At 59.5% G+C, this 24,431-nt stretch overlaps 1 protein-coding gene across 1 annotated transcript in view; it reads left to right on the top strand.

The window, feature by feature from the left end:
• Positions 1-17,722, top strand: part of LRP5 (LDL receptor related protein 5) — a 74,997-nt gene extending 57,275 nt beyond the window's left edge. The window contains exons 16-23 of the mRNA XM_049614788.1: positions 107-316; positions 3,217-3,342; positions 6,103-6,339; positions 8,424-8,534; positions 10,498-10,734; positions 10,914-11,053; positions 15,314-15,411; positions 17,366-17,722. Coding sequence (XP_049470745.1) covers positions 107-316; positions 3,217-3,342; positions 6,103-6,339; positions 8,424-8,534; positions 10,498-10,734; positions 10,914-11,053; positions 15,314-15,411; positions 17,366-17,627 — 1,421 coding nt within the window. The 3' untranslated portion in view covers positions 17,628-17,722. The remainder of the gene's footprint in view (positions 1-106; positions 317-3,216; positions 3,343-6,102; positions 6,340-8,423; positions 8,535-10,497; positions 10,735-10,913; positions 11,054-15,313; positions 15,412-17,365) is intronic.
• The last annotated feature ends 6,709 nt before the right edge of the window (positions 17,723-24,431 follow it).

Below are 24,431 nucleotides of genomic sequence, written 5' to 3'. Positions count from 1 at the left end.
CCCCCGCCGCCCTCCCCTGGCTCCCTGCGGCCCTGTGTTCCGAGCTGAGCATGGGCTGAGCGCTCAGGGTCAGTGGCCACTCGGGGGGCACTTGTCCCACTTGCAGGGGCCAACCGCCTGACCCTGGAGGATGCCAGCATCGTGCAGCCCGTGGGCCTGACCGTGCTGGGCCAGCACCTGTACTGGATTGACCGCCAGCAGCAGATGATCGAGCGTGTGGAGAAGACCACCGGGGACAAGCGGACTCGAGTCCAGGGCCGGGTGGCCCACCTGACCGGCATCCACGCCGTGGAGGATATCAGCCTGGAGGAGTTCTGTACGTGGAGGGCGGGCAGTGTCGTGGGCAGGTCCCCGACCGACCGGAGGGGGGGCACCTGTGCAGAGCCCTGAACCGGCCCCTCGGAGAAAGTAGGAGGCTGGCCAGTGTGAGGGCTGCGGGCTGACCGGCTGTTGGCAGGGGCCACTCTCGGGTCCTCGAGGCCACTCTCGGGTCCTCAGTATGCCTCTCCATCTCAGCAACAGATCCGAACCTGACTTCCTCGTCTGCTACCAGCCGGACAATCTGCTCGGCTTTTCCAGGGTCCCCTGAGAGTCACCCACTTTTAAATTAGCGTCCCCTTTCATTAATTACAGCAGAACCCCATCCGCCGTGTTGGGGATTAGGCTGGGAGATTGGAGGCATTTTAGGATTCTGCCTCCGACAGTCTGGGCTGTGTCCAAGGGCTGGGAGATCAGGACCCCTACACTTGGGACCTCTGGTTTCTCCACCCGCTCTGTGTAGGACTATAGGTGGACACAGGAAAATGTATCTGTCTGTCTGTCTTTCTCACTCTGCTTTCAGTAAATACACCCCAGCTGCCAGCTGCTTGCGTGGACAGAGCGGTGCGCAGGGCCATCGCTGTCCCTGTCCTGCGATGCCCCTGGTCTGGCCATCTTCGAGCTCCCTGTTTTCAAGGCCCGGGATGGGGGGGCTGCCCCACCTGCCGCCTCACCTGGGCCCCTCACGCTCCCGCTGGCCACGTGTCCCGTCCCTGGAGTCCTTGTCTCTGCTCGCCTTCCTCTGCTCTAACTCCTGCTACTTCCTCGGCCCCCACCCAGGGTCAGGTGTGGCACTTTGCGTGGATAAGCTTCTCTCGGCCTCCCTGCTCTGCAAAGCTGCTCTGACCGTTTAGCCCCCAGGCCCTGTGCTCAGTGCATCACTATGTTGCCTGTGTTGTTTTGCCCTAATTCTGCATTATACCTGAGGAGGGCGGGGCTTAGAAAGGGTATTAACTTCCCCGTCAACAGGCTGATCAACACGGCAGGGCTTGGATCTGAGGGCAGAGCCCCTGTTTCTTCACTGGCTTTTCTGAAGCTTACCCCCAGTGGGTTGGGCAGATCAAGTTCATCAGAGTTATGTGTGGAGTCCAAACACGTGGCTCTGAGTGAGGTCGTGAGGCTCCCTGCTCTGAGCTTGGGGGCGTGACCTCCGATGGAGCGAATTGGCCACTTCTGTGTTGACTGCCGGGTGGCTGGTTTCTGTCCTTGTGGGTTCTTGGCCAGGTCCTGCCTAAGTGAAGTCACTGGGCCAACGGCTTCCGGATAGCTGAGGCACCCAATGGATAGGGGTGAGAATGCCTGAGTTTCCCTGGCCCCTTACACCATTCTCAGGGAAGCCACTGATTACTGGGTGTCACAGCCTTCAGAACCATTCAGCATGGTGAACACTGAGCCCACGAATGCCCAGACCTGCCGGTGTTGGCAGAAAGCCAGGCAGGCCGACCAGCAGGTCCTTGGACCTGAGGGGCTGGGAGAGCCAGGAAATGTTTAACAAACAGGGATGAAACTGGAAACTGGGATGTCCCCATGAGTGCCAACGTGTGATGTCTAGGGAGAGGCTCCTTGTTTTGGGTGAGGGTGGGAGATCCTTGAGTGAGCGCTCCCATATTTACCTGGGACGTGGAGCACCCAACCTGCTTACCCACGAAATTCTACAGCTAAACTCTAAACCAGGCGTGGCGCTCCACAGCCCCTGGGCCCCATCTGGACATCACCTGATCTTATAATAAAGTTTTATTGGCACACAGCCACGCCCATTGGTTTGCACATCACCCATGGCCACCCTTGTGTTACAGCTGGCAGACTTGTGACAGATGGTCTGGCCCATCGAGCCCAAACCCTTTACTTTCTCGTTTAGAGAAAGTTTGCTGACCTCTGCTCTAAACCATGACTTCTGTCACTTTAAACTCTTAACCCCCGAGGTTGAGGCAGGACACTGATTTTTCCGTGGGGCGGGGGATAGTGCTTTTTTTCCTTTCCTCTCGCCTGGGGGAGGGCAGCCACCCTCCTCGGCGTCTTCCTGTTCAGGTGTTGGGTAATTCGGTTAATTGAATCGAAAACCGCAAGTTCCCTGGGGACGTGCCGTCCTGCTATTTATCCCCATGTGTATTCGCTTCCTGTGATGGCCATGACAAGTCTTCACAAACTGGGTGACTTAACGCAACAGAAGTGTGTTCTCCTACAGCCTGGAGGCCAGACGTCCGAGGTCAAGGTGTCAGCAGGCCTGTGGCCTGCTCTGGGGGCTGTGGGCTGGGGCGGCTCTGTGTGTCCTTCACATTGTGGTGATTGCAGGTGCTCCTTGGGCCCACATGGTTCCAGTGGGGCTCCAGAGACAGAGACAGAGACAGAGACAGTGACAGTCCCTGCACAGACTTCTCCCCTGTGTCTGTGTCTTCACCTCTTCTGGGGCTCTTATAAGGACATCTGTTGTTGCATTTAGGGCCCACCCCGAAAATCTACGATGACCTCATCTCCAGAGCCTTAATTTGATTACATTTGTGAAGACCCCTTTTCCAAATAAAGTCACATTCACAGGTTCCAGGCATTAGGACGTGGACATATGTTTGTGGGGGGTGGTGCACTATACCGTGAGAGACAGGCAGTGTAGAGTGATGGTTGTGGGAGCAGTGGGAGCTAGTGTAGACGGGCTAGGGTGTGGTGTTGGGCCAGTTCTGTGAGTGCTTTCAGCCTCTCGTTTTCCTGTCTGTAAAATGCACGTTAATGGAAGTAGACTCTGTCAGCTGCCCCGGGAATTAAGTGGGATTAACTGCAGGGGCCTGGCCTATAGGAGTGACCATTCTTGTGAGTTCTTGCCTGGCCCTAGTTTCCAGCACCCTGGGGCTACAGGCCTGAGGTGAGAGGCCGAGCCTGACCCCCTCTCTCTTTTTGTGTCCGCAGCGGCCCATCCATGTGCCCGGGACAACGGTGGCTGCTCCCACATCTGCATTGCCAAGGGTGACGGGACACCACGGTGCTCATGCCCAGTCCACCTCGTGCTCCTGCAGAACCTGCTGACCTGTGGTGGTAGGTGTGACCTCAGCACTTTCTCTTGGGACACCGGACAGGGACTTGATTCCCTGCCTGCCAGGTCTCTGCCCAGCATCCTTTTAAAGTCACACTCAATGTGGCATCCATTCTCCAGGGCCAACTCTCCCTTCATCTGCCTTTCTGTTCCAGGGTATGCATTCGGGGCTATGAATTTCCCTCTAAGTACTGCTTTTGCTGCATCCTACAAATTTTGATAAATTATATCTTCTTCAATTTGTTCACATGTTTTAAAATTTCTCCTAAGACAATTTCTTTGTCCCCTGAGTTATTTAGAAGTGTGTTGTTTAATTTCAAAATATTTGGGGATTTCCCAGCTATTAGTCTGTTACTGATTTCTATTTAATTCCGCTGTGGTCAGAGAACATACTTTTTATGATTTCTATCCTTTTAATATTATGACCCAGCATGTGATCTTTCTTGGTGAGTGTTCCATGTCAGCTTGAGAAGAATGTGTCATCTGCTCCTATTGGGGGAAGTGTTCTGTAGACCTCAGTTAGATCCAGTTGACGGATGGTGTTGTTCAAGCCGTCTGTATTCCCCCTGACTGCCTGTGAGCTGTCAGGCAGGGGTGCTGAAGTCTGCAACTCCAGTAGCAGGCTTATCTGTTTTCTTTTTGTAGTTTTGTCTTTTCTTTCTCCTTCCATGCTTGATTCTCTTCTTTCCCTAAAGCTGAGTGGGGAGTGGTCAAGGATATAAGCTTTAAGGTCAGACAGACCTGGTTCAGATCCCAGCCCTACCACTTCCCAGCAATCCCAAGCTGGTCACTTGCCCCCTCTGAGCCTCCACTTTCTCTTCTGCAAAATAGAGCAGTCGAGAGTGCCTACCTTGGAGTTGTTGTGACATTAAGTAACGAGCACTTTGCGTGGTCCCCAACGTGGCACACGGGAATGCCAGCTGCTATTACTTGTGGGACACTGGGCAGTAGTAACAAAAAGGGACAACCGTTATTGTCACTTGTGATGAAGCCCAAATCCTGGGGCTTCCTCTCTGCTGCCCTCAGTGTCCCCCAGGTCACATTGGATCTTCTCATCTCCCCTTCTCTTCTGTGAGCTCCTGGGGGCTGGACTTTATCCTGCCCCTTTTCTGCTTATCCTCACCCCTTACGGTACCCACACTGTGTCTTACACAGAAGACAGCACATGCCCACCAGTACAACACAGATGCCTGTCCTCAGCTGGCCTTGCCCCTGGAGAGACTGTCCATTGCCAAGGAGCTCAAGGGGTAGGGCCACAGGAGCTTTCGCTGGTCCTTTCTCACACTGTGAACCCCAGAGAGCTTTGCTGAGAGCAGAGGGGACATTTTGTGGCTGTCCCTGCTGGGGGCCGCTTTGACCCTCCTGAGCGTCTTTATGGCTTTTCTCCCAGGTTCCAGCCCCAGGGCTCAAGTGGCTTTGTGGCCTGAGTGGCTCTGCCACTCCCACAGATGTCCAGGCTGCCCTGGAACAGAGGGGGCTGCACAAAGGGGGCTGCTCTGCTCTCCCTTGGACCACAGCCCTGGGGCTCCTGAATGACGTGCCCCTCTGCCCCTCCCCTGCCGTTGGCCCTTCAGACTTGATGCCTGGCTACTTCTCTGGGGACAGCACAGAAGGATAAGAGCTCCGAGGGGCTCTCAGGGGTGACGTGGACCCTCGTGCCTCGTGAAGTGGCAGGAGCCAGACAGCATTCTCAGCACGCCATCGTGAAAGCTGTTTGAGCCCTTCCCGAGTCGGCACGGCCACACACATCTACACTCACCTTGCTGTCCCGTGAGGCGCGTGGGTCTAGCGTTGCCGCTTCTGTTTCAGAGACGAGGAAATGGCGATCGGGGGAGCTGGGGGGGGGGTTGTCTGGTTATACAGTTGCCGAGGGGGGCTAGGTTCAACCCCAGACCTGTCCACCTCCCTCCTGTCCCACCCTGCGCCCCAACCATGTCCTGGCCTGCACTTGGCCTGTGCTGAGGAAGTTGGATCTGAGGAGTGGAACGACTCACCGTGGTCAGCTGGTAGGAGGTGGCCCCAGGTCTCCTCTCCACCCACCCAGCTCCCCATCTTCAGGTGACTCCCTCCATTGGGAGCCTTCCTACTCCTCCTTGCACCCCCTCACCGTGGTATCCTCGCCTTCCTGCCTCTCCTTAGCTCACTCCTCAGCAAGGCACCCTGCAGGTCCTCCACCGGCCCCCGCCGTGTCCGTGGGTCCCACCAAGTCCCAGTCCCACTGCAGCAGCTGCCCCAGACCTGTAACAGGTGCTGGTCCTGAGCACCTGCTTTCTGACCCTTCATCTCCTGAGGGGTGTGCATGTGTACGTGCGTGTGTGCGCAGAATGGACACTCAGGTGTGCCCAGGCGGACGTGCACACGGTGCAGCAGACTGGCAGCCCAGCCTGGGACCCCAGGCAGGTAAAGGCAGGGCTCCAGTTGGGGGTACCGTGGGCATCCTCAGAAACCCAGTGCCCTGAGTTGCATGTGAGGGGATGGAGACTCACACGAAGGGGTTGTGCCCCGGCTTCTCAGCGGTCGGGGTCGAGTTTCCAGCCCAGAGCGTTTTCTGCTCAACTTGGTGTAGTACCTGCTGCTTCAAACCCAGGTTCCCGAACACCCCCCTATCCCCTCTACGTTAAAAAAAAAAAAAAAAAAAAGCAAGCAACAAAGAAGATTCACGGCGGCAGGTCACATTGCAGTGGAGACCGCGCGGGCCTCCACTGATTGAACCGCGCATGGCCCGGCGGGGCGGGGCGTGATGGTGTTCCTGTTCTCTGCAGAGCCTCCCACGTGCTCGCCAGACCAGTTCGCGTGTGCCACTGGGGAGATCGACTGCATACCTGGGGCCTGGCGCTGCGACGGCTTCCCCGAGTGTGACGACCAGAGCGACGAGGAGGGCTGCCCGGTGTGCTCGGCGGCCCAGTTCCCCTGCGCGCGGGGCCAGTGCGTCGACCTGCGCCTGCGCTGCGACGGCGAGGCCGACTGCCAGGACCGCTCGGATGAGGCTGACTGCGACGGTGAGAGCGGCCCCGCCCTCGCCCGCTGGCCCCGCCCCCGGCAGCCCCGGGGGGGGGGGGGGGATGGGCACGCCCACTGGCTCACCCCTGCCCGCTGGCCCCGCCCCCGCCTTTGCCCGACCCTGGCTTGGACCACGACCCTCCCAGGCCCTGCCCCACCCCCGCCCTCCCCTGCCTCATCCTGTCTGCCCCCTTCCTGAGATTCTCCCGCCCCCTGCAAGCCACCCGTCCTGTCGTCCTCCTGGAGCGTGAACCCAGGCTGGCCACGCAAGAGTAGGGTAGAACGTTTGTCCCGAGCGAAATCGCTAAATCCTCAGGTTGGGAGAGGAAAATGTTATTTGTAGGCCTACCGAGGAAAACTTTGCCACCCACCCTGTCCTGCCAAGTAGTTTGGCTCCAAGGCAGGCTGGGAGAGTCTACTTGCCTTCCGCCCCTGGCTCAAGAGTTTCACAAAAACCCCAGGCAAATCCAGTAGTCAGCTGGATAAATCCCCGTCCCCAAAGGCAGCGCTGCCCTCCACAGGGCAGTCTGTGGGATAATGCTTGTTCCTGGGTGGTTTCTAGCAATCCGGTGAGCCGAACGTGACAAAAAGATGTGCTTCAGTCATCTCGGTCCACTCTGACCAGCAGGATCTTCCTTTAGACCTTAGCAGTGAGGTCTTAACCTCTGTTTTACCTTAACCTCTGTTTCTGGGCGTTCTCTGAATTTCCCTTTTATAAACGACATGCTCAGTGGTTTCCTGCCACAGAGCGTCAGCACCACGGCCCCACGACTGCCACTGAGCTGTTGATGGGCTGCTCTGCCTCCTCTGTAGCCACCGGCTGCTGTTGTGAGATAACCCCCAACTGGTGGATCACCGTCTGCTGTCCCCGTTCGTGATGAGCAGCCGTTTATGGAAGATGAAGACCCGGGGGTGGGGGCTCATCTCCTCAGCTGGTCCTGTACAGCCGCAGATGTTAAGTCTTTGCAGCTTATGGGCCCTCCGAGAATTTGACGGCGGTAGGAGGCCAGGGGTTGGCAGACCGCGGCCTGAGAGTCAGATCCAGACCGCCACCAGGTTTCGTCAAGTTGCGTGAGAACACAGCCGGGCTCGCTCGTTTACTTGCACTAAAACGATAGAGACCCGTGGCCCTCAAGGCCTGAATACCTGCTGCCTGGCCCCTGGCAGAGACGTTTGCTGAGCCCAGCCATACAGCCTTGCCGTAGCACGAGTGTTTAGGTGGCCGTCTCAGAGGACGGCAGGAGCCCTGGCTGGGAACCGTCCCCCCCCCCCCCACCTCTCCCCCTGTGATGTTTCTCTGGGAGCAACGTGCAGCACCCGCAGCACGCCCTAGTTCAGGCTCTGGGCCGCACCTTCTCTTTCAGAAGCTTCCTCTCCTTTGTTACCAACAAATTGTCCCACCCGCTGCGAGGACAGGGTCCTCTCATCTCGGGCTCCCAGGGAGGGGCGCTTGGGGTGGGGCAGGGTGGCTGGAGAGGCCGAGTCCCCTGGGCAGTGTCCTCCTCTGCAACAGCAGCTCCTTCTGGGTTGGCATTCTGGAACACGAGGGAAACAGGCCATACCCAGCCTTCCTCCTCTTAGTCTAAAAGGCCGTGAGCTGCCTTTTCCTTCCTGGTTGAGCCCTGCTCCCCCTTCCTTATCCTCCACCCTGGGAGCTCTGCTGAGACATCACCTGCCCCTGCTCCCACCCATTCTAGGTCATTCCTCTAGTTGGCTGTCACCTCCCCATAACTCAGGAGAGCCTCGGGGCAGGGGCTGTGTTAGTCCTGGCTCTGCATGGGCCTGAGCCGTGGTAGGAGCCTGATAAGTACTTCCTGGGAGTCACTGAGGTCCCTTCCCTGCCAGCCGTGCCTGGACCTTGGAATAGGGGTCGTCGAGGGGAGGGTGGAGACCGGATTTGCTGTGGCCCTTCCCTGAACCCATCCTAGAAAGAGTCCCGTTTGTCCGTTCTGCGTTTGGAACCCAGACCTTTCTGTTGGGTCTCGGGGGCGGGGCGGGAAGCGCCGGTTGGCGGCTGTCCACTTCGCCCTCCTGGCGGCGTCACGCCCTGCAGCCTCTCTGAGCGCGAGCCTTCCCCCTGCAGCCGTCTGCCTGCCCAACCAGTTCCGGTGCGCCAGTGGCCAGTGCGTCCTCATCAAGCAGCAATGCGATTCTTTCCATGACTGCATCGACGGCTCGGATGAGCTCATGTGCGGTGAGTCAGCTTCCCGTGGAGGGTTCACCCTGGGCTGGGGTGCTCCCCACGAATGTGGGGTCTAGAGGGAGAAGACATGCTGGGGGCCTGGTACGCGGACAGAGGAGGCTGGGAGGTTGGGAGCACTTGGCCTTGGGGGAGGCCTCCAGGGAAGCCTGCCTGGAGGTAGGGGCAGCTGTGGGGCTGAGCTGGGAGGGGGAGGGGGGCGCGTGAGCCCATGGGGGTGTTTCCGGCTGGGACGGAGACAGGCCCCTGTGGTTGGGGCTGACTGTGCCTGAGAGGGCACGCTTCTGCCCGCCAGGACCTCACTCTGCAGCCTCTGGCAGGCATCCCCATCAGAGGATGGGGGTCGGGGTGGCCCTCTCCCTGCCAGCCTGCTCTCTGGCGAGGAGGTGCATGGCACTTCGTGCCCCGTGAGTGACGTGGCCTGTACAGTCAGGGGTACGGCGGCCACGGGATGTGAGGCCAGGGCAGTCAGGGAGGCTTCCTGGAGGTGGTGGCTCTTGAAGGGCCGTCTTTGACTCCGACGGGGAGGGAGCCGGAGTCTCAGACAGGAAGTGGGAATGTGTGCGCACGTCTGAGGACGTGGGCTCTGCATTCACTGTAGACGTATCTGGGCTGAGAGCTGACTACGGGAGAGGGGTGTTGAGAGCAGGGAAGGAGGAGGGCTCCCTGAGCACGTTGTCCCTTCGTGTGAAGCGAGGTGAGGCACCTCAGTTAGCGTCTCAAGAAAGTGAGTGACCTGGGGCCGGAGGGCGGCCGTGGGTGCCACCGGGGGTCACGCCCCCACCCCTTTGCTGGCAGGCGCCAGTCTGACCGTGTCTCTGTTCAGCCTCTGGCATGATGGCGCCTCCGGCGTCAGGGGCGACATTTATCCAGAGTCTGGTCCGGTCGCCCAAGCCGGCGGTTTTCCTCCTCTGCTTTGGGTTCTGGCTGGCAAGAGGGGACGCGGTGGACGGAATCCTTGGGCCTGATGGGAAAGTGAACGTTCTTTTCGCCGAAGTTGACTTTAGAGTCTCCGTGCTCCCTCCCCAGGGCGGGGGGGCAGCCTGAGGAGCACCCCCCCCCCCCCCCCCCCGTCCCCGGCCTTCGTCGCCCCGTCAGGATGCCCAGAAAGACCCTTGGGCCCTCGAGCCTGGGCTTGGCCCCTGCCCCTCCCACTGCCCTCACTTGGGACCTCTGTGTCAGCAGGCGCGTGGGGCTCAGCGAGCCCTGCTGGTGAAGGCCTCCGGCCCCCGGGGTCTCCATCAGCCCAGCTCTGCCCCTGCGCGTGGGCCAAGTCCCCCGCTGGCGCGGCTCGGAGCCCCCGGGCCCTGCCTGCCTGCCCCCACCCCCGTGGCCCCTGTCAGCTCCTGGTGACCGTCTCCAGCGGCCTCCTGGCCCACCTGACTTGGGGGCGTCACCGGGCCTCCAGAGAGCCCTTGGACCCTGGGGGATGAACCTGAGACTGCTCTTTTTTTTTTTTTTTTTTTTTTTTTTAATTTTTTTTTTAACGTTTTTTATTTATTTTTGGGACAGAGAGAGACAGAGCATGAACGGGGGAGGGGCAGAGAGAGAGGGAGACACACAGAATCGGAAGCAGGCTCCAGGCTCCGAGCCATCAGCCCAGAGCCCGACGCGGGGCTCGAACTCACGGACCGCGAGATCGTGACCTGGCTGAAGTCGGACGCTTAACCGACTGCACCACCCAGGCGCCCCCTGAGACTGCTCTTGAGAGCTTGTCGGGCAGCGTGGAGAGCTCCGCCAGGGGTGGGGTGGAGGGGGGAGGGTGCTCCGGGCAGGTCGGGGAGGGGGGAGGCGTGGCGCCCCAGCACCCAGCTTCTCCCTTCCTCCCGCCCTCCCCCAGCGGGTGCTGTGCCTGGACCGCAGCGGCCCCTCCAGGGCACACGGCATCCACCCCCCGCGGGAGGGCCTGTCCTTCTCGGTTAACGTCGACCGTCTCTTCCCGCCCGTCCTCTGGCAGAGATCACCAAGCCGCCCTCCGACGACACCCCGGCCCACGGCAGTGCCATCGGGCCGGTCGTGGGCATCATCCTCTCGCTGTTTGTCATGGGCGGGGTCTACTTCGTCTGCCAGCGTGTGGTGTGTCAGCGCTACACGGGGGCCAACGGTCCCTTCCCGCACGAGTACGTCAGCGGGACCCCCCACGTACCCCTGCATTTCATAGCCCCCGGCGGCTCACAGCACGGCCCCTTCACAGGTGAGGAGCTGACGTGCGCGAGGGCCCTGGGCACGGCTGGGGTGAGCGGGGATGACGCACCCTGGCGGTGGGCAGGGGGGCCTGAACCTGGGCCTGGGGGCCGCGGGAGCCGAGGAGGGTGTGCTTTGGGGGGGAGGGGGGCCGGCCCCTGAGCCACCTCGTCCCTCCCCCCGCGGCAGGCATCTCCTGCGGCAAGTCCGTGATGAGCTCCGTGAGCCTGATGGGCGGCCGGGGCGGGGTGCCCCTCTACGACCGGAACCACGTCACCGGGGCCTCGTCCAGCAGCTCATCCAGCACCAAGGCCACGCTGTACCCGCCGGTGAGTGGGCACGGGAGGAGGCCTGGCCGTCCGGGGGGGTCCCCACCATCGGTGGCCGGCCAGGGGGACCCCTTCCTGTGACCTCGGCATTTCTGGAATTATCAGCTGTCCCGCCGTCACAGAGAATGGTGACAGCGTTCACTTTCCTCCCTCTGCACGTCTTGTCGTTTCTCCCTTGTGACTTTTTTTTTTTTTTTCTTGTTTAGAAAGGGTGCTCCTTGTTCGTGGTGGCTAATCTGGAAACCCATAACAATATCAAGGGCGGAGTCTCCCCCATAACCCCACCTCCCGGGTTGCCGCCGGGCATTTCAGTGTCCTGGGGATTGTCTTTGACCCTCGCAGGCCCACCCTGTCCGTGACTGTGTCTCTTGTAGGGCCTGTCTGGACGGGGTGCTCCCAGTGTGCCTGTGTGACTTTCTCCTTGCTGTCCCTGCCAAGAGCACCCGATGTTCCCTCCCAGGCCCTTGCTGGGTCCCAGAAAACAGCTGGGTGGTTTTCCTAAGGGCTGGCACTCACAGGTGACTTTTGTGGCTGAGCTTCCAGAGCCGGAGTGGGTGAGGGCCTAGTCTGAGGCAAGCCACACGCCAGAGAGAAGTGGTCACACAGAGGGTGACACACAGAAGCCCCCAGCGCCCGAGCCCCCTACAGGTTCCTGCCAGGGGACCTCTCCCGAGGCTGGGGAGGACATTCCCAAGGGCACAGCCCCAGGAAACGGGGCGAGCTTGATCCACGAGTGTGAATCTGTGTGTACAAGCATCGGGGCTGACATTACGTGGTTCTGTGCTTTTTGATCCTTAAAAGCCCAACTTCCTGCAACAGATGCTCCTCTAAGGTGACCTCTGCCTCTTGCGCTCTCTCTGGGGGTCTCCAGGAAGCCCCACCCGCCAGGGCTGGGTGTTGCTGCCCTTCTTGTGTCTCTCATGTCCGGGCCTTCCCCTCCTTAGCACATCTGACACTGGCAGGCGTCTGGGAGGAAGGGGGCAGCAAGGGTCGCTGTCGCAGCCTCACCTGCTGGGAACCGCGTCTCCAGGAGGCTGCAGGCCGGGGCTGCGTCTAGGGGCAGCAGAAGCCAAGAGCCGAGAGCCTGGAGTTTAGAATACTCCCCACCAGTACCTCTCTGCCGCTACTGTCCCCCTGACATTCACGTGTGCCACATGACCAGCTGGAAATACCGGCGATCGTGAAAGGCCGAGCTCACTCCAGGACAGCCCCCTGGGTCCCCCATGCAGATACCGGGAGGCTCAGTCCCCTGGCTTCCCGGTCCTGTGGCTCTGCTGGGAGCTGAGGGGAGGGGGTCTTATTAGCAAGAGATGACACTATTACCAACCACCTATTTTTTTTTTTTTTTTTTTAAGTTTATTCAGGGAGAGAGAGAAAGAGAGCATGAGCAGGGGAGAGGCAGAGAGAGAGGGAAGAAAGAATCCCAAGCAGGCTCCTCACTGAGGCAGGGCTTGATCCCATGAACCCTGACATCATGACCCGAGTTGAAATCAAGTGTCGGATGCTTAGCAGATTGAGCCACCCAGGTGCCCCCAGCCAGCTGTTTTTTTTAAATTAATTAACTTATTTATTTTGAGAGAGGGGGAGAGAGAGAATGAGCAGGGGAGAAGCAGAGAGAGAAGGGGACAGGGGACCCAAAGTGGGCTCTGTGCTGAGAGCAGACAGCCCAATGTGGGGCTTGAACTCACGAACCGTGAGATCATGACCTGAGCCGAAGTCAGAGGCTCAGTCGACTGAGCCACCCAGGCGCCCCCCAGCTATCGTTTAAAAACTTTGTTGAGATATAACGTACATACCACACCAATCACCCGCTTACAGGGTAGAATCCGGCGGCGGTTAGCAAATTCACGGACACGTGCGAGCATCACCACCGTGGATTTTAGCACATTTCATCACGCCAAACACAGACCCTGCACGAAGCCGCCTATTTGTAAAATAACTACAAGGGACGCCTGGGTGGCTCAGTCGGTTGAGTGTCCGACTTCGGCTCAGGTCATGATTTTGCAGTTCGTGAGTTCAAGCCCCACGTCCGACTCGCTGCTGTCGGCGCGGAGCCCGCTCTGGATCCCCTGTCCCCGCCACCCCCCTCCCCCGCTTGCCTTCTCTCTCAAAAAAACAAAACAATAAATTAACTATATTGTTTCACATCAGAAACATATGCTCATGGTACAAAATTCAAAAGGTACCGTGGAACGTACAGTGAAAAGACGGTCACCCCCCTCACGCTGAGCGTGAACCCCTGCCCCCCAGAGGCACATCCGTGGTGAGTTTCTTATGTGTCCTCGGGGTAATCTGTACACAGGCAGGTATCCAAGAGTATGGACTTTATTTTCCCAGCCGAGAGGGTGATAGTTTGGCTTTCGGAGATCATTGTAAATGCACGTGCAGTTGTAAGAACAGACAGAGACCTCCTCTGTCTTTCACCCAGATTCCCCCAAAGGTAACGCCTCGCGTAACTAACGTCCTCTTAGTCCTTCTGTGCTGCTCTGACAGAGATAACGTCGGCTGGGTGGCTTTAGCACCTGCTTGTCACAGTTTTGGAGGCCGGGAAGTCTGAGATCCAGACGCTGGCAGATTTGGGGTCTGTGGCGTCTAGCGGGGGCCCAGTTCTGGATCACCGACGGCCGTCTCCTCCCTACGTGGCGGAAGGGGTGAGGTTGCCGCGCGAGGTCGGCGGCCGGGCTCACGTGGGCTCCCCGCTCAGGACCAGATCAGCTCCCGACGGCCTCGCCTCCCACTATCATCACTCGGGGGTTAGGACTCGACATAGGACCTTTGGGGACACAAACGTTCAGTCTATGGTAACAGCACAACGGAAGTACTGGGCCGTTGGTGTCATATTCTTTGGCCCTATTCAGATTTTACCAGTTTTACAAATGTGCTTTTTTGTTTTAAAGACTTCCTTTTTTTTTTTTTTTTTTTTTTTTAATTTTTTAAATGTTTGTTTATATTTGCGGGAGAGAGAGAGACAGAGCATGAGCAGGGGAGGGACAGAGAGAGAGAGATAGACAGACAGAATCCAAACCAGGCTCCAGGCTCCAGACTCCAGGCTCCAGGCTCCAGGCTCCGAGCTGCCAGCAGAGCCCGACGTGGGGCTCAAACTCATGAACCGTGAGATCATGACCTGAGCCGAAGTCGGACGCTCAACTGACTGAGCCACCCAGGGGCCCCAAAGACTTTTTTCGTACGAGCAATTTTAGCTTCGCAGCAAAATTGAGAGGAAGGTACAGAGATTTCCCACACGCCTCCTGCCCATCCTGTGCCAGAGTCATGTAGTACTTGATGGGTAATAGTCATTGATGAACCCCGTGGACACGTCACAGCCGTCCAAGGTCCAGAGCGTGTAGTACGGTTCACTGTTGGCTCTCGTACGTTCTGCGGGCTCGGACAGGTGGACGGTGACCCACAGCCACCATCATAGTATCCCACAGCGTAGAGACACCGCTTGCCGCGTTGACCTGACCAGAAGGAGGCGCTCTCCCGAGCCCAAGTCGCTGAGGGGCTGCGCCCGTGGAACGTGGGAAGACCAGCCCGTCAGCAGTGCGCCGGGGGGAACCAGCTCTAGTCCGATACGTGGGCAGAAGAGGAAACGGGCCCCCAAGAGCTGGGGTGTGGGGGCACCTCTGGGAGGCCCTCTCCGCTAGGTTTCCCTGCCTGGTCTCTGCTCCCCCCTCTGAATGACACCCCCCTCGGTATCGTGCCCTCCCAACTTTGGGGTCAGATCCTGAAGGCTCCCCAAGGCCGGCTATTTGGGCTGAAGAGGACCCTCCGCAGAATAAGGAGCGTAGGTTACTCACCACGTGTCACCAAGGGGCCCACTTTAGAGATGGGGAAGTGGAGGCCCAGAGAGCTGAAGTCCCTCACCGGTGGGGAGCGGGGGCACGCTGCAGCCGGGGGGTGATGGAACAGGACCCGCACACATCTGCCTGGCCACAAAGGCCCTTTCTGCTGCCTTCAGGGACCTGGCGGACTCCAGCCCTTCAGGTGTGGGCCTGGGGTCACGGCTGGTCTGCGGGGTGGTATTTGGGCCACAGGCAGGGTTGCCTGTCACCGTGACAACCTTCAGGGGGGACAGCTGAGGCTTCCTGTCCACTCCCTAAGTCTCACGAACGCCGACTCGGAACCATACAGACCGTGAGGGGCCCGCGGAGCCAAGCGGGCCCCTCCCAGCCCTGCCCGCCTGCTCGGGGCCGGGGTGGGCGCACCGTAGGGAGCACCTGCTTCCGTCAGGCGGGCGTAACCTTCGCTTGCTTCCCTCAGATCCTGAACCCGCCGCCGTCCCCCGCCACGGACCCCTCCTTGTACAACGTGGACGTGTTCTACTCTTCCAACATTCCCACCACTGCGAGACCCTACAGGTACGAAGTTCCTGCCACCGCCCTCCATACCCGTGGCCATCTGGGCCTCCAGACAAGCCTGTGATAGAGCAGGACCCCCGGTCCCTGTTTCCCGGGTCAGGAAACCTGGGAAGAGAGGTTTGGGGTGCTGGTGGGCTCTCCCAGCCGCTCAGACCATACCTGGCTTGCCTCCCGTGGGGCAAGCCGGGCCTACCTGCTGAGTCCAGGAACCAAACCCCATGTTCTGAGCAGGCTCTAGAAGGTAGACGTAGCTCTGGGTTGTTTTTTTTTTTTTTTAAGTCGGGACGTGCCCGGGCAGGCGTGGCCTTGAATGGCGCCACCAGGGGATTCCCACTGTGGCATCGCCAGGTTCCACTGCCTAGGGAGGCCCGTGCACAGGGGCCAAGGTTTGACTGTGTTTGAATCCAGCTGCGGGACTCTGGCAGTGATGCCCACCTCTGCCGCCTCCGTCCCGTAAGGGCCCCAAGTCTCATGAGTGCAGGGGTGGCACCTGCTGCGGAGGGCCCTTCATTGGGATGATCCTCTCAGCCCCCCGGGGGGGCCGTGTTGGGGTGGCACACCCCACCCCCCTGGGTTGGGAGGGGGCCCTTGAGGGTGCTGAGAAGAGGCATCTGGGTGTGCTGGCCTGTGTCCAGGGGCCAGGTCCGAGCCTGGGGTGACCTCCAACCCGGTGGCCTTAGCCCACAGGCCTACCACACAGGTGCATGGGGCCGCTCGCCCCAAGGGGGAGGCAGAAGCTGGAGAGTGGCCCGCACCTCCCTGCTCCCTAGAGCTGCCTGGAGTGGGGAAGCCTCAGAGCGTGTCGCGCCTGCCCTCTGGTGGCCACTTCAGGGACTCCGGGCCCAAAGAAGAGCGAGCCACTGCCCTAGTCAAGGGCCTGCAGTGCTCCCCCCGCCCCCAGTGCCTCAGCGTCCCAGTGTGTCCCCAGCAGCCTTGTGGGTGGCTGTCCCCAGGCTGTCACATCCACGCTGGCCAGGCCCCTCAGTCTCTGCTCTGTGTCCTGCCTTTCTCATTATGTCCCATTTTTATGGCACCTCTTCCCTCCCCCTGTCTCGGGGTCCCTTTCTGCCCCTGGGGTCCTATGAGGCCTGTCCACCTGCTCTATGTTCTCCGCACCCGCTGCTCCTCCCTGGCCCCAGGGTGCTGGCTCCACCTTCTTGCCCTCCGTGAGCCCTCTGGGGCCCTCAAACACACCGCGATCCCCACCCCCAGCTCAGGCCGTGCCGTGGCCCTGACAGAACCTTCCGGCGCAGGAGACGTCTGGGAGGCGTCGTCACGGGGAGCTTGGAGGCACCGCCTGGGTCAGATGGCTTTAGACTTCCAGGGTCACTGGTCCCCGGCACTTACAGTAATAATGATAAAATGGGGAACAGTCTTCCAGCGCTTTCTGGTGTCAGGCACTGTTTCTGGCACTTTCCACGAAGAATCTCATTTAATCCTCACCAGCCTCTTTGGAACTGGGTGCTGTTTTAGCCTCCCCATTTTCCCAATGAGACACTGAAGCCCAGAGAAGTTAAGTAAGCTGCCTAAGGCCCCCAGGCCAGGTAGGCTCTGCAAGCCTTGTTCTCCATAAAGGCAAGCAAAGGGCGCCCGGGGGGGGGGGGGGGGGGAGGGGGGGCTCAGTCGGTTAAGCGTCCGACTTCGGCTCAGGTCATGATCTCGCGGTCCGTGGGTTCGAGTCCCCACTTTGAGCCCTGGGCTGACAGCTCGGAGCCCAGAGCCGGCTTCGGATTCTGTGCCTCCCTCTCTCTCTGTCCCTGCCCGGCTTATGCTCTGTCTCTGTCTCTCAAGATTAACTACACGTTAAAAAAAAAAAGGCAAGTGTGGCTCCCAGGTGTGTCGGTGCAGACGCGCCCACTTTGGACGTGGGGAGTGTGGCTCAGAGGGAGCGCACAGCTGAGGGGCCCCGGGGGTCTCCCCGAGACGAGGTGCCACTCCCCTCTGTCCCCTTCAGGCCCTACATCATCCGCGGCATGGCGCCCCCGACGACGCCCTGCAGCACGGACGTGTGTGACAGCGACTACAGCGCCAACCGCTGGAAGGCCAGCAAGTACTACCTGGATCTGAACTCGGACTCAGACCCCTACCCGCCGCCGCCCACGCCCCACAGCCAGTACCTGTCGGCGGAGGACAGCTGCCCGCCTTCGCCCGCCACCGAGAGGAGCTACTTCCACCTCTTCCCTCCCCCTCCGTCCCCCTGCACGGACTCGTCCTGACCCCCGCCGGGCCACCCTGGCCTCTCTCGGCGCCCTTGTAAATAGTTTTAAATATGAACAAAGAAAAAAATATATTTTATGATTTAAAAAAAATAAATATAGTTGGGATTTAAAAAAACAACAACACGAGAAATGTGAACAGTGATGGGGTGGGCCGGGCCGGGGAAGACTTTGTACAGTGGAGAAAATATTTATAAACTTAATTTTTTTTTAAACGTCACTGCCATTCTTTTGTGCCATGTGTGCTTTTGAGCTGAGCGTCCCCACCCCACGGGGCGAATCCCGTGTCCTCCCTGGGACAGCTGTCAGAGTTGTGCACTGATCCTCCTGAGCACCTCGGGTCCCCGTCAGGCCCCCACGGGGTGGGCTGAGCCTCTGGGCAGAGGCGGGCAGGCAGGATGCCTGACTTGTGCCCTCGTGAAGGGCCCCGGCTCCACTGTTACCATCCTGAAATTCTAAATGGGTTTTAAGAAAGAGACCCTGCGTTTCATTTTGCCCTGGGCTCCACAGATTACGTACCTGTGCCTCGGGCTATTCCTCGGCCTGTCTGACCTCTGTGCGTGCTGGCCCCAGTTACCGCCTGCCGTCCACGGAGATGGTGCAGGGACAGAGGGGGGGTCCCTCCTGGCTGTGTATTCCGTGTGGACCCCCAGTGGATGGGGCTGCCACGGTCGGGTGGGAACCTCCCAGCTCCTGTGCCCTCCCCCGTTTCCATCTTGTCCTTTCCAGCACACAGGCCCCCAGGCCCTGGGGACCTGCCCCAGCCTGGTCCCCGCAAGGGCAGTCAGTCAACACTGCCCCCAGGCCCGCCGTGTACCCGTGTACCCACCGGGTAGGTACAGGAGGCGTCGGAGAGATAAGGCCTGCTCCCCGCCCCCGGGGGTGGGGTGGTCCCCAGCCTGCTGAAGGAGACTGACCAGTTGGCAAGTCATGAGGAAGTTAGGCTGTTCCCCAGGTGCCAGGCAGGAAGGGACTAATGTCACAGGGATGGTCACAGGGAGGTCAGAGGAGAACTACCATTTTTAGTCCCGGGGACACACTCAGAAGAAGCGATGCACAGCGATCTGGAAGAAGGGCCTCCCTTTGGGACTGGAGATCGAACCCTTGGCCAGCCCCCAGGGCCTGGAATGCGGAGGTGACAGTCTCTAAGATGAGGAAACCCCAGAACACTCAGACCCTGGGGCCCCAGTGCTGGGGAGGCGGAATGGGAAAGGTGGTGGCCCTCAGGGCTCCCCAGACTGCCTGACCAGGGGACATAGCTGGGGTGTCAGGCATATGAGTCTGCCAGGCTGATTTCCTGAGACTTTCGGGGAACTGTCTCCCCTGCTCCCTGATTGTCCAGGAGTTCCTGGAGGTCACGGTCAGCACTGGCGGTGACGGGGACTGGCTGGCGGACTTGTTGGTTCTTGCGGCCCCTGGAACCAAGAGGGCTGCCACCGGGGGGTGGGTGGTGGGGGGGGAGGGGGGACCTGTGCTCAAGGCCCCTTTGCAGAAGGAGGGACTGGATCTTCCTGGGAAGGCCAGCTTCACTTACTTCATCCAGCTGGCCCCATCTGGTAAGGAAGGTGCTGTCACCCGCCCCTGAGGACTGTCATTTAAGACATCCCGCTCCAATGGGATCATGCCTGTTGAGAAGCCTTGCCCAGTGAGCGCCTGGCAAGGAGCAGCTCCTTGGTAAATGGAAGCTGTGACCTATTAGAGCCCAGAGACATGACGTGCTTGCCCAAGGTCACAGCGCTAAGGACCAGCCCTAGAGGGTGCACCCAGAGCTCTCGGGCCCAGGGTGGGGTCCCCAGCCCCAGAGAGCTTCTTGCAGGGGTGGGGTTGGGGCCTCCCGAGCACTCAGGATCCCCGTTCTTCCAGGCTGGGCCACAAGCCCTGCGATGCCAATGAAAGCCCTAATCTCAACGTGGGCAGACAGGGTGGGGGGTGGGGGGACTTTGCCGACTCAGAAGCAGGAGCTGCATCACGGGGGGCTACCGGGACCCCCTCCACTGTCCTGCCCTTCCGTTCAGTCGTGCATTGTGAGGGTCCCCTCCGTTCTCCTAGGGCCAGCCAGGGTCAGGCAAGAAGAGAAGCGGCCTGTGCCGCTGACCGCTGGTGACAGCCTGCATGGGCTGAGGGGAGGATTGAGACACCCCCCTGGCATCCCAGGCCTGTCTCCAGAGGCCACTCTGCTGGACCCTCTGCTGCCATGAGGTCAGCTAGGAGGAAGGGGGGCCAACCTGCTGGCTTGTCGAAGGCGCGGCCGACAGTTTCCAAAGCTGAGGGGGAGACAGCATTGTGTTGAGATATCCTGGGGCCCAGAGAGAACATCCTATGTAGATGGGAGGGCAGGGAGGGCTTCCTGGAAGAGGTGCTATCTAAGCTGTGTCTTAAATGAAATTAACCTGGCTTATTTCATTTAAACCTCACAACGGTCCCACTAGGTAGATGGTGTCCCCAATTCGCAGTTGAGGAAACCAAGGCTTGGGAGAAAATAGATTTTTTTTTTTTTTTTTTTTTTTTTTTTTTACTAATTTGTTCAATCATTTCTTTACACAACAAGCAATACTGACAACCAGACACTGCTCAATGTGCCCAAGCCTTCCCAACCATCTCACCTCTGCAGTGACACCCACTACTCCCCAAGTCTCTGTCGCCCACCCCCGAGTCCTGCGGGGTCTCACTCCTCACTGGTCCGATCATTTGCTCCGCTCAGCCCTCCCTCGACTCATCCAGAATGGGTGAGGGGCTCCTCCTTGCCCCGGGTCCAGCAGCCCCCGTGGGTCTACAGCTGCCCTGGACACTTGAACAAAATCCAGGTGGCCAGATCTTGGCCATGTCCGCCGCCAGGCAGGACTTTAGGGAACCGGGATTTGGCAGGTGTGGAAGTTTCTGTCCCCAAGAAACCTGAGTGCTTTGGGGAGCTGGGTGAGACTCGGCTCTTGCTGGCTTGTCCCCTTGGGGGCTTCTCCCAGACTCCCATACCTACCCCCCCCCCCCCCCCCCCCCCCCACTCCACCTCCCCAAATGCCCTCTCTTCTTTTCTTCCCTGCTGGATTGGACAGGTTGATCATTAGCAACGCTAGTGGCCGCCCTTTCTACCAACCCTGGAGCCACGAACAGTCCTTGGTAGGAAGTACAACACTCCCCTCCTTGGCAACCCAGACTGAATCTTAACGCACTGAAAAAAAGGAGGAGAAGCAGAAGAACTTAATTTCCATGTTAAAACGGATTGACCTTTCCTACCTCCTCGAGCTCCCTATCTGGCCCCACAGCCCTCCAGCCTCAACACATGACCTGGCCGGGCACCAGCCTGGCCTTCGAGGCATTGTCCTCTGCCAGGGTGGCCTCACTCCAGCCCTTAGACCAGGTCTGAGCCCTGGTGACATGACATGAGGAAGGACCATGGGGGAGGGGGCGTTTCCCCCAAGTTGAGCTTATTCAATTTAAAGCCTTTTTCTGAGTGTACGTATGGGTTAAAATGTCTTTTCTTTCATGAAATCATGGTAATAGCATAAGGTGTGTTTTTTTTAAATCACTACCTAACGATTTTTTATTTAAAAATCATTACTTGATAGAATTGAAATTTGGCAGCTCTGTGTCTGTTCCCACAAGCTAAGGGGGTGATAGCTGGGTATGTGGGCATTCATTACACTTTTAAATTTAGATGGATTGAAAATTTAAACGGTGAAAATGAAACCATAAAAGGATTAGGGGGAAAAGGGGAAGGTGGTGATCCATGAACTCTAGAAGTTTTAGGATACTGAGGCCAATGCAAAGGTTCAAAATCACTCTCCTGCTTAAAGCTTGTCAATGGCTCCCTAGGGCTCTCAGGAGATAGGCTGAGCTCAGATGCCTCCAGGAAGTCCTCCCTGACTTCAACCCTTCCAGTTAGGTTAGCTCATCATAATTGGAGACTTTTGGGGCCCACTTATGTTGGGGGAGGTACTGCATCATTCACTTAATTATAGTGCAAATGTCCCTGTGACCCTCCTCAGGGTCTGGGGTGAAAGAGCCTGAAGCGTGTACAGGCAAGTCCTCTGATGATGAGTGAGTAAAGGGATCTCTGTGTGGGGCTGGGCTCTCCCCAGGCTCCCAACCCTGGCCCAGCCCTTCATCTCAGGCGCCGCCCCCCTGTCCAGGGGTTCCCTGCGGCCTCTTCCCGGGCTGCTGGGTCTAGCGGCTGGGGCCTGGCCCTTTGGCCCGGTGCGACTTCTGTAGCAGAGATTTGCTGCCCTTGCTCTGTCCGTCCTTTGCAAGGTGGGGCCAGCCCTGAACACGCCCCTTCTAACTCAGAAGCTCTTCCCGGCCCTCAGTCTCCCAGCAGAAACCGTAAGTTCCAATGCCTCCCGGAGTCCCTCCCAGTCTCTTCGCCCAGACCTCAGTCATCCCTACCGGATCCTCTGCACCGTCCTTCTGCAGTTTTCTCAGCCAGGCCGGCCTGCTCCGGCCCCACCCCAGGTTATCTGCATATGTCTCCTCCCCCTACCCTTCCGCACCAGCACACCTGAACCGGTTTCAACCTCGACCGCGTCGACTGCGTTCCTCACTAGCCGTGTGGCCTTTGGCCAGGCCCAAGGCCGCTCTGAGCAGCAGGATCAATGGTGAATAGTATCTGCCCTTGGCTGCTACCTCCCTAGACGTCCAGCACCCTTCAGGGCACGGACACAGGTTAGTAGGTATTATCAGTACTGTACTTTACAGATGAGAACTGGAGAGTCAGGGAGGTGCGATCACCCAGCCGAGCTCACTCAGCCAACACGGCCCACACCTGGTGCCTGAATGCTTCCTGGGCTTCTGTTCACCAATCTATAAAATGGGGACAATAATACCGTACCGTAATAGAGCCACCCGCCGCAACGTCTTTCGAGAATCAGCGTCAGGCTCTGCTGAAGCGGTGGGCTGGGGGAGGGGCATGTTTGCACCAGAGGCCCAGCTTCCAGGCACTGGGGTTGACCCAGCTCCGCTGGTTTTCATTCTCCCTGTGTGGCATGGGGGCTCAGAGGGCGCCTGAGTCCCTGAGACGGAGGGAGCTGGGGGCCGGCTGAGGTGGGTGCCAAGGGTGGGGGTATGGGCACAGAAAGATCCTGAGCATCTATCTGCAAGGCAACCTGGCGGCCGCTCTCCTGGGCCTGCCCTCCCTACCCGCAGTGGCCAGATTATGTCACTTTTCTCAGGAGGCTTGGGGAAGGTCACAGAAACCAGCCTCCCGTGAGCTGGAGTGGCCATCCCGGACCAAGCTGGCACCACTGGAGTGAGCTAGCTGCCCTAAAGACTCCAACCTCCCTGCATGGAGCCCCCGTTATGACGCCCGGCCTGGTGCCCAACCCAAGTCTGGGCATTAGGGATTCTTGTTTTTTCCTGGGCACGGTGGCACTGTCCGCAGGGCCCTGCATCGTGCAGCCACCTCGGCCACCTCCTCTCTGGGCCACGTTCCTCTCCCACCACAACCGAATCGTGCCTGCCTCCCCAGCGCTCCAAAGCTCCGCCCTGGGGTCTCTGGTCTCTCTCCCCGCCACCCGGACCCAGGAACCCACGGTTCTGTCCTCCCTGTTCGGGGGCTGAAATGCCACCTGCTCCCGAGGGGCCCCCGCCACTCTGCGGCCTGTGTTACAAGGGGTGTCTGACCGTCCCCCACAGACCGCCAGAGCCAGGACCCTCTGTGCCCACGCACCCGTGCAGGCTGGGCACAGAACAGTGCTCACCGGAGAGCGGCCCACGAGAGGCCAGCACTCCCCCCGGGGCAGCCTCGTGAACGCGCGCGCTCGCGTTCTGCCGACTTCGGGCTGGGTTCCACACCACCCTCACCTCGCCTGCGCTGCTCAGCCCTGCCGCCAACTTCCGCCCTCCTGTCGATTTACTCGTGACTCTAGACGGAGCTCCGCACCTACTGAGAAGCCAGACCGGTTATTAGAAGGTGTCTAAGATGGGCCAAGGTGGGCTACTCTAATGTGTCCCGGCCCCTCCCTGCCGGGGAGGCCGAGCAGTGGACGGGGGGGCCTGGGCGAGCATTTTGGAAGAGGCTCCGGTGTAAATCCTTCTGTAAGACAAAAGGGACACGCCCCCCCCCACCGCGCACTTGTGGACGCACAGCTAGGGTCACAGACCCCTGGGACGCCGGGGGTGGAAGCAGCCATCCCCTCACCTTGACCCCAACTCCCGGCCCGGCCACCACTTGAGCGAGGCTGGAGCCGAGAACGGACGACCCCACCCCACCTCCCTATAAAATGCAGCTGTGGAGAATGCGGGCATCGATCCCGCTACCTCTCACATGCTAAGCGAGCGCTCTACCATTTGAGCTAATTCCCCAGCTCGGGGCGCCCTCCGCTGCGGGGACGTATTGTGGCTCACGTCATCACGGTCGGCTCCTGACCCTCCAGCCCGCCTGCCCCGCGGCTCTCGCTACCTCATTGGTTCCCTTACTGCTCCCAACTCCATGGCCAGGATTGGTTTGGCTCAGTTTAGTTTTAAAAAGCATTGGCCATCGGATTGGTGCTCCGCAGCGTCCGTCAAGCGGAGGCCCTGCTGTTGCTACGGCGTAGGGGGACCCGGCCAGGTTTCTCCCGGTTTCTGATTTGTTTCTCCAGACTCCGGGGTCCTAGAGGTTCCGGATCCGTCAAGTCCATGGGAAAAGAATGCTCCCCTCGCGCTTGACTGACGGGGCCCGTGAGCCAATCGGCGTAGGCGCAACCGGGCCGCCGGGCGATCCAATAGGCTGTAGGGGGCGGGAGAGGAAGGCCAATGAGCGCGGACCTGGGGGCGGAGATAGGGTCGCGATTGGCTGCGAGGCGTCCAGAGGGAGGGCGGGGGGAGCTCAAG

This window comes from Panthera uncia, chromosome D1, assembly GCF_023721935.1.
Source record: "Panthera uncia isolate 11264 chromosome D1, Puncia_PCG_1.0, whole genome shotgun sequence".
In the NCBI taxonomy this organism is placed as follows: Eukaryota; Metazoa; Chordata; class Mammalia; order Carnivora; family Felidae; genus Panthera; species Panthera uncia.
The sequence above is the reverse complement of the archived record's forward strand: the minus strand, read 5'-3'. Positions and strand labels throughout refer to the sequence as shown.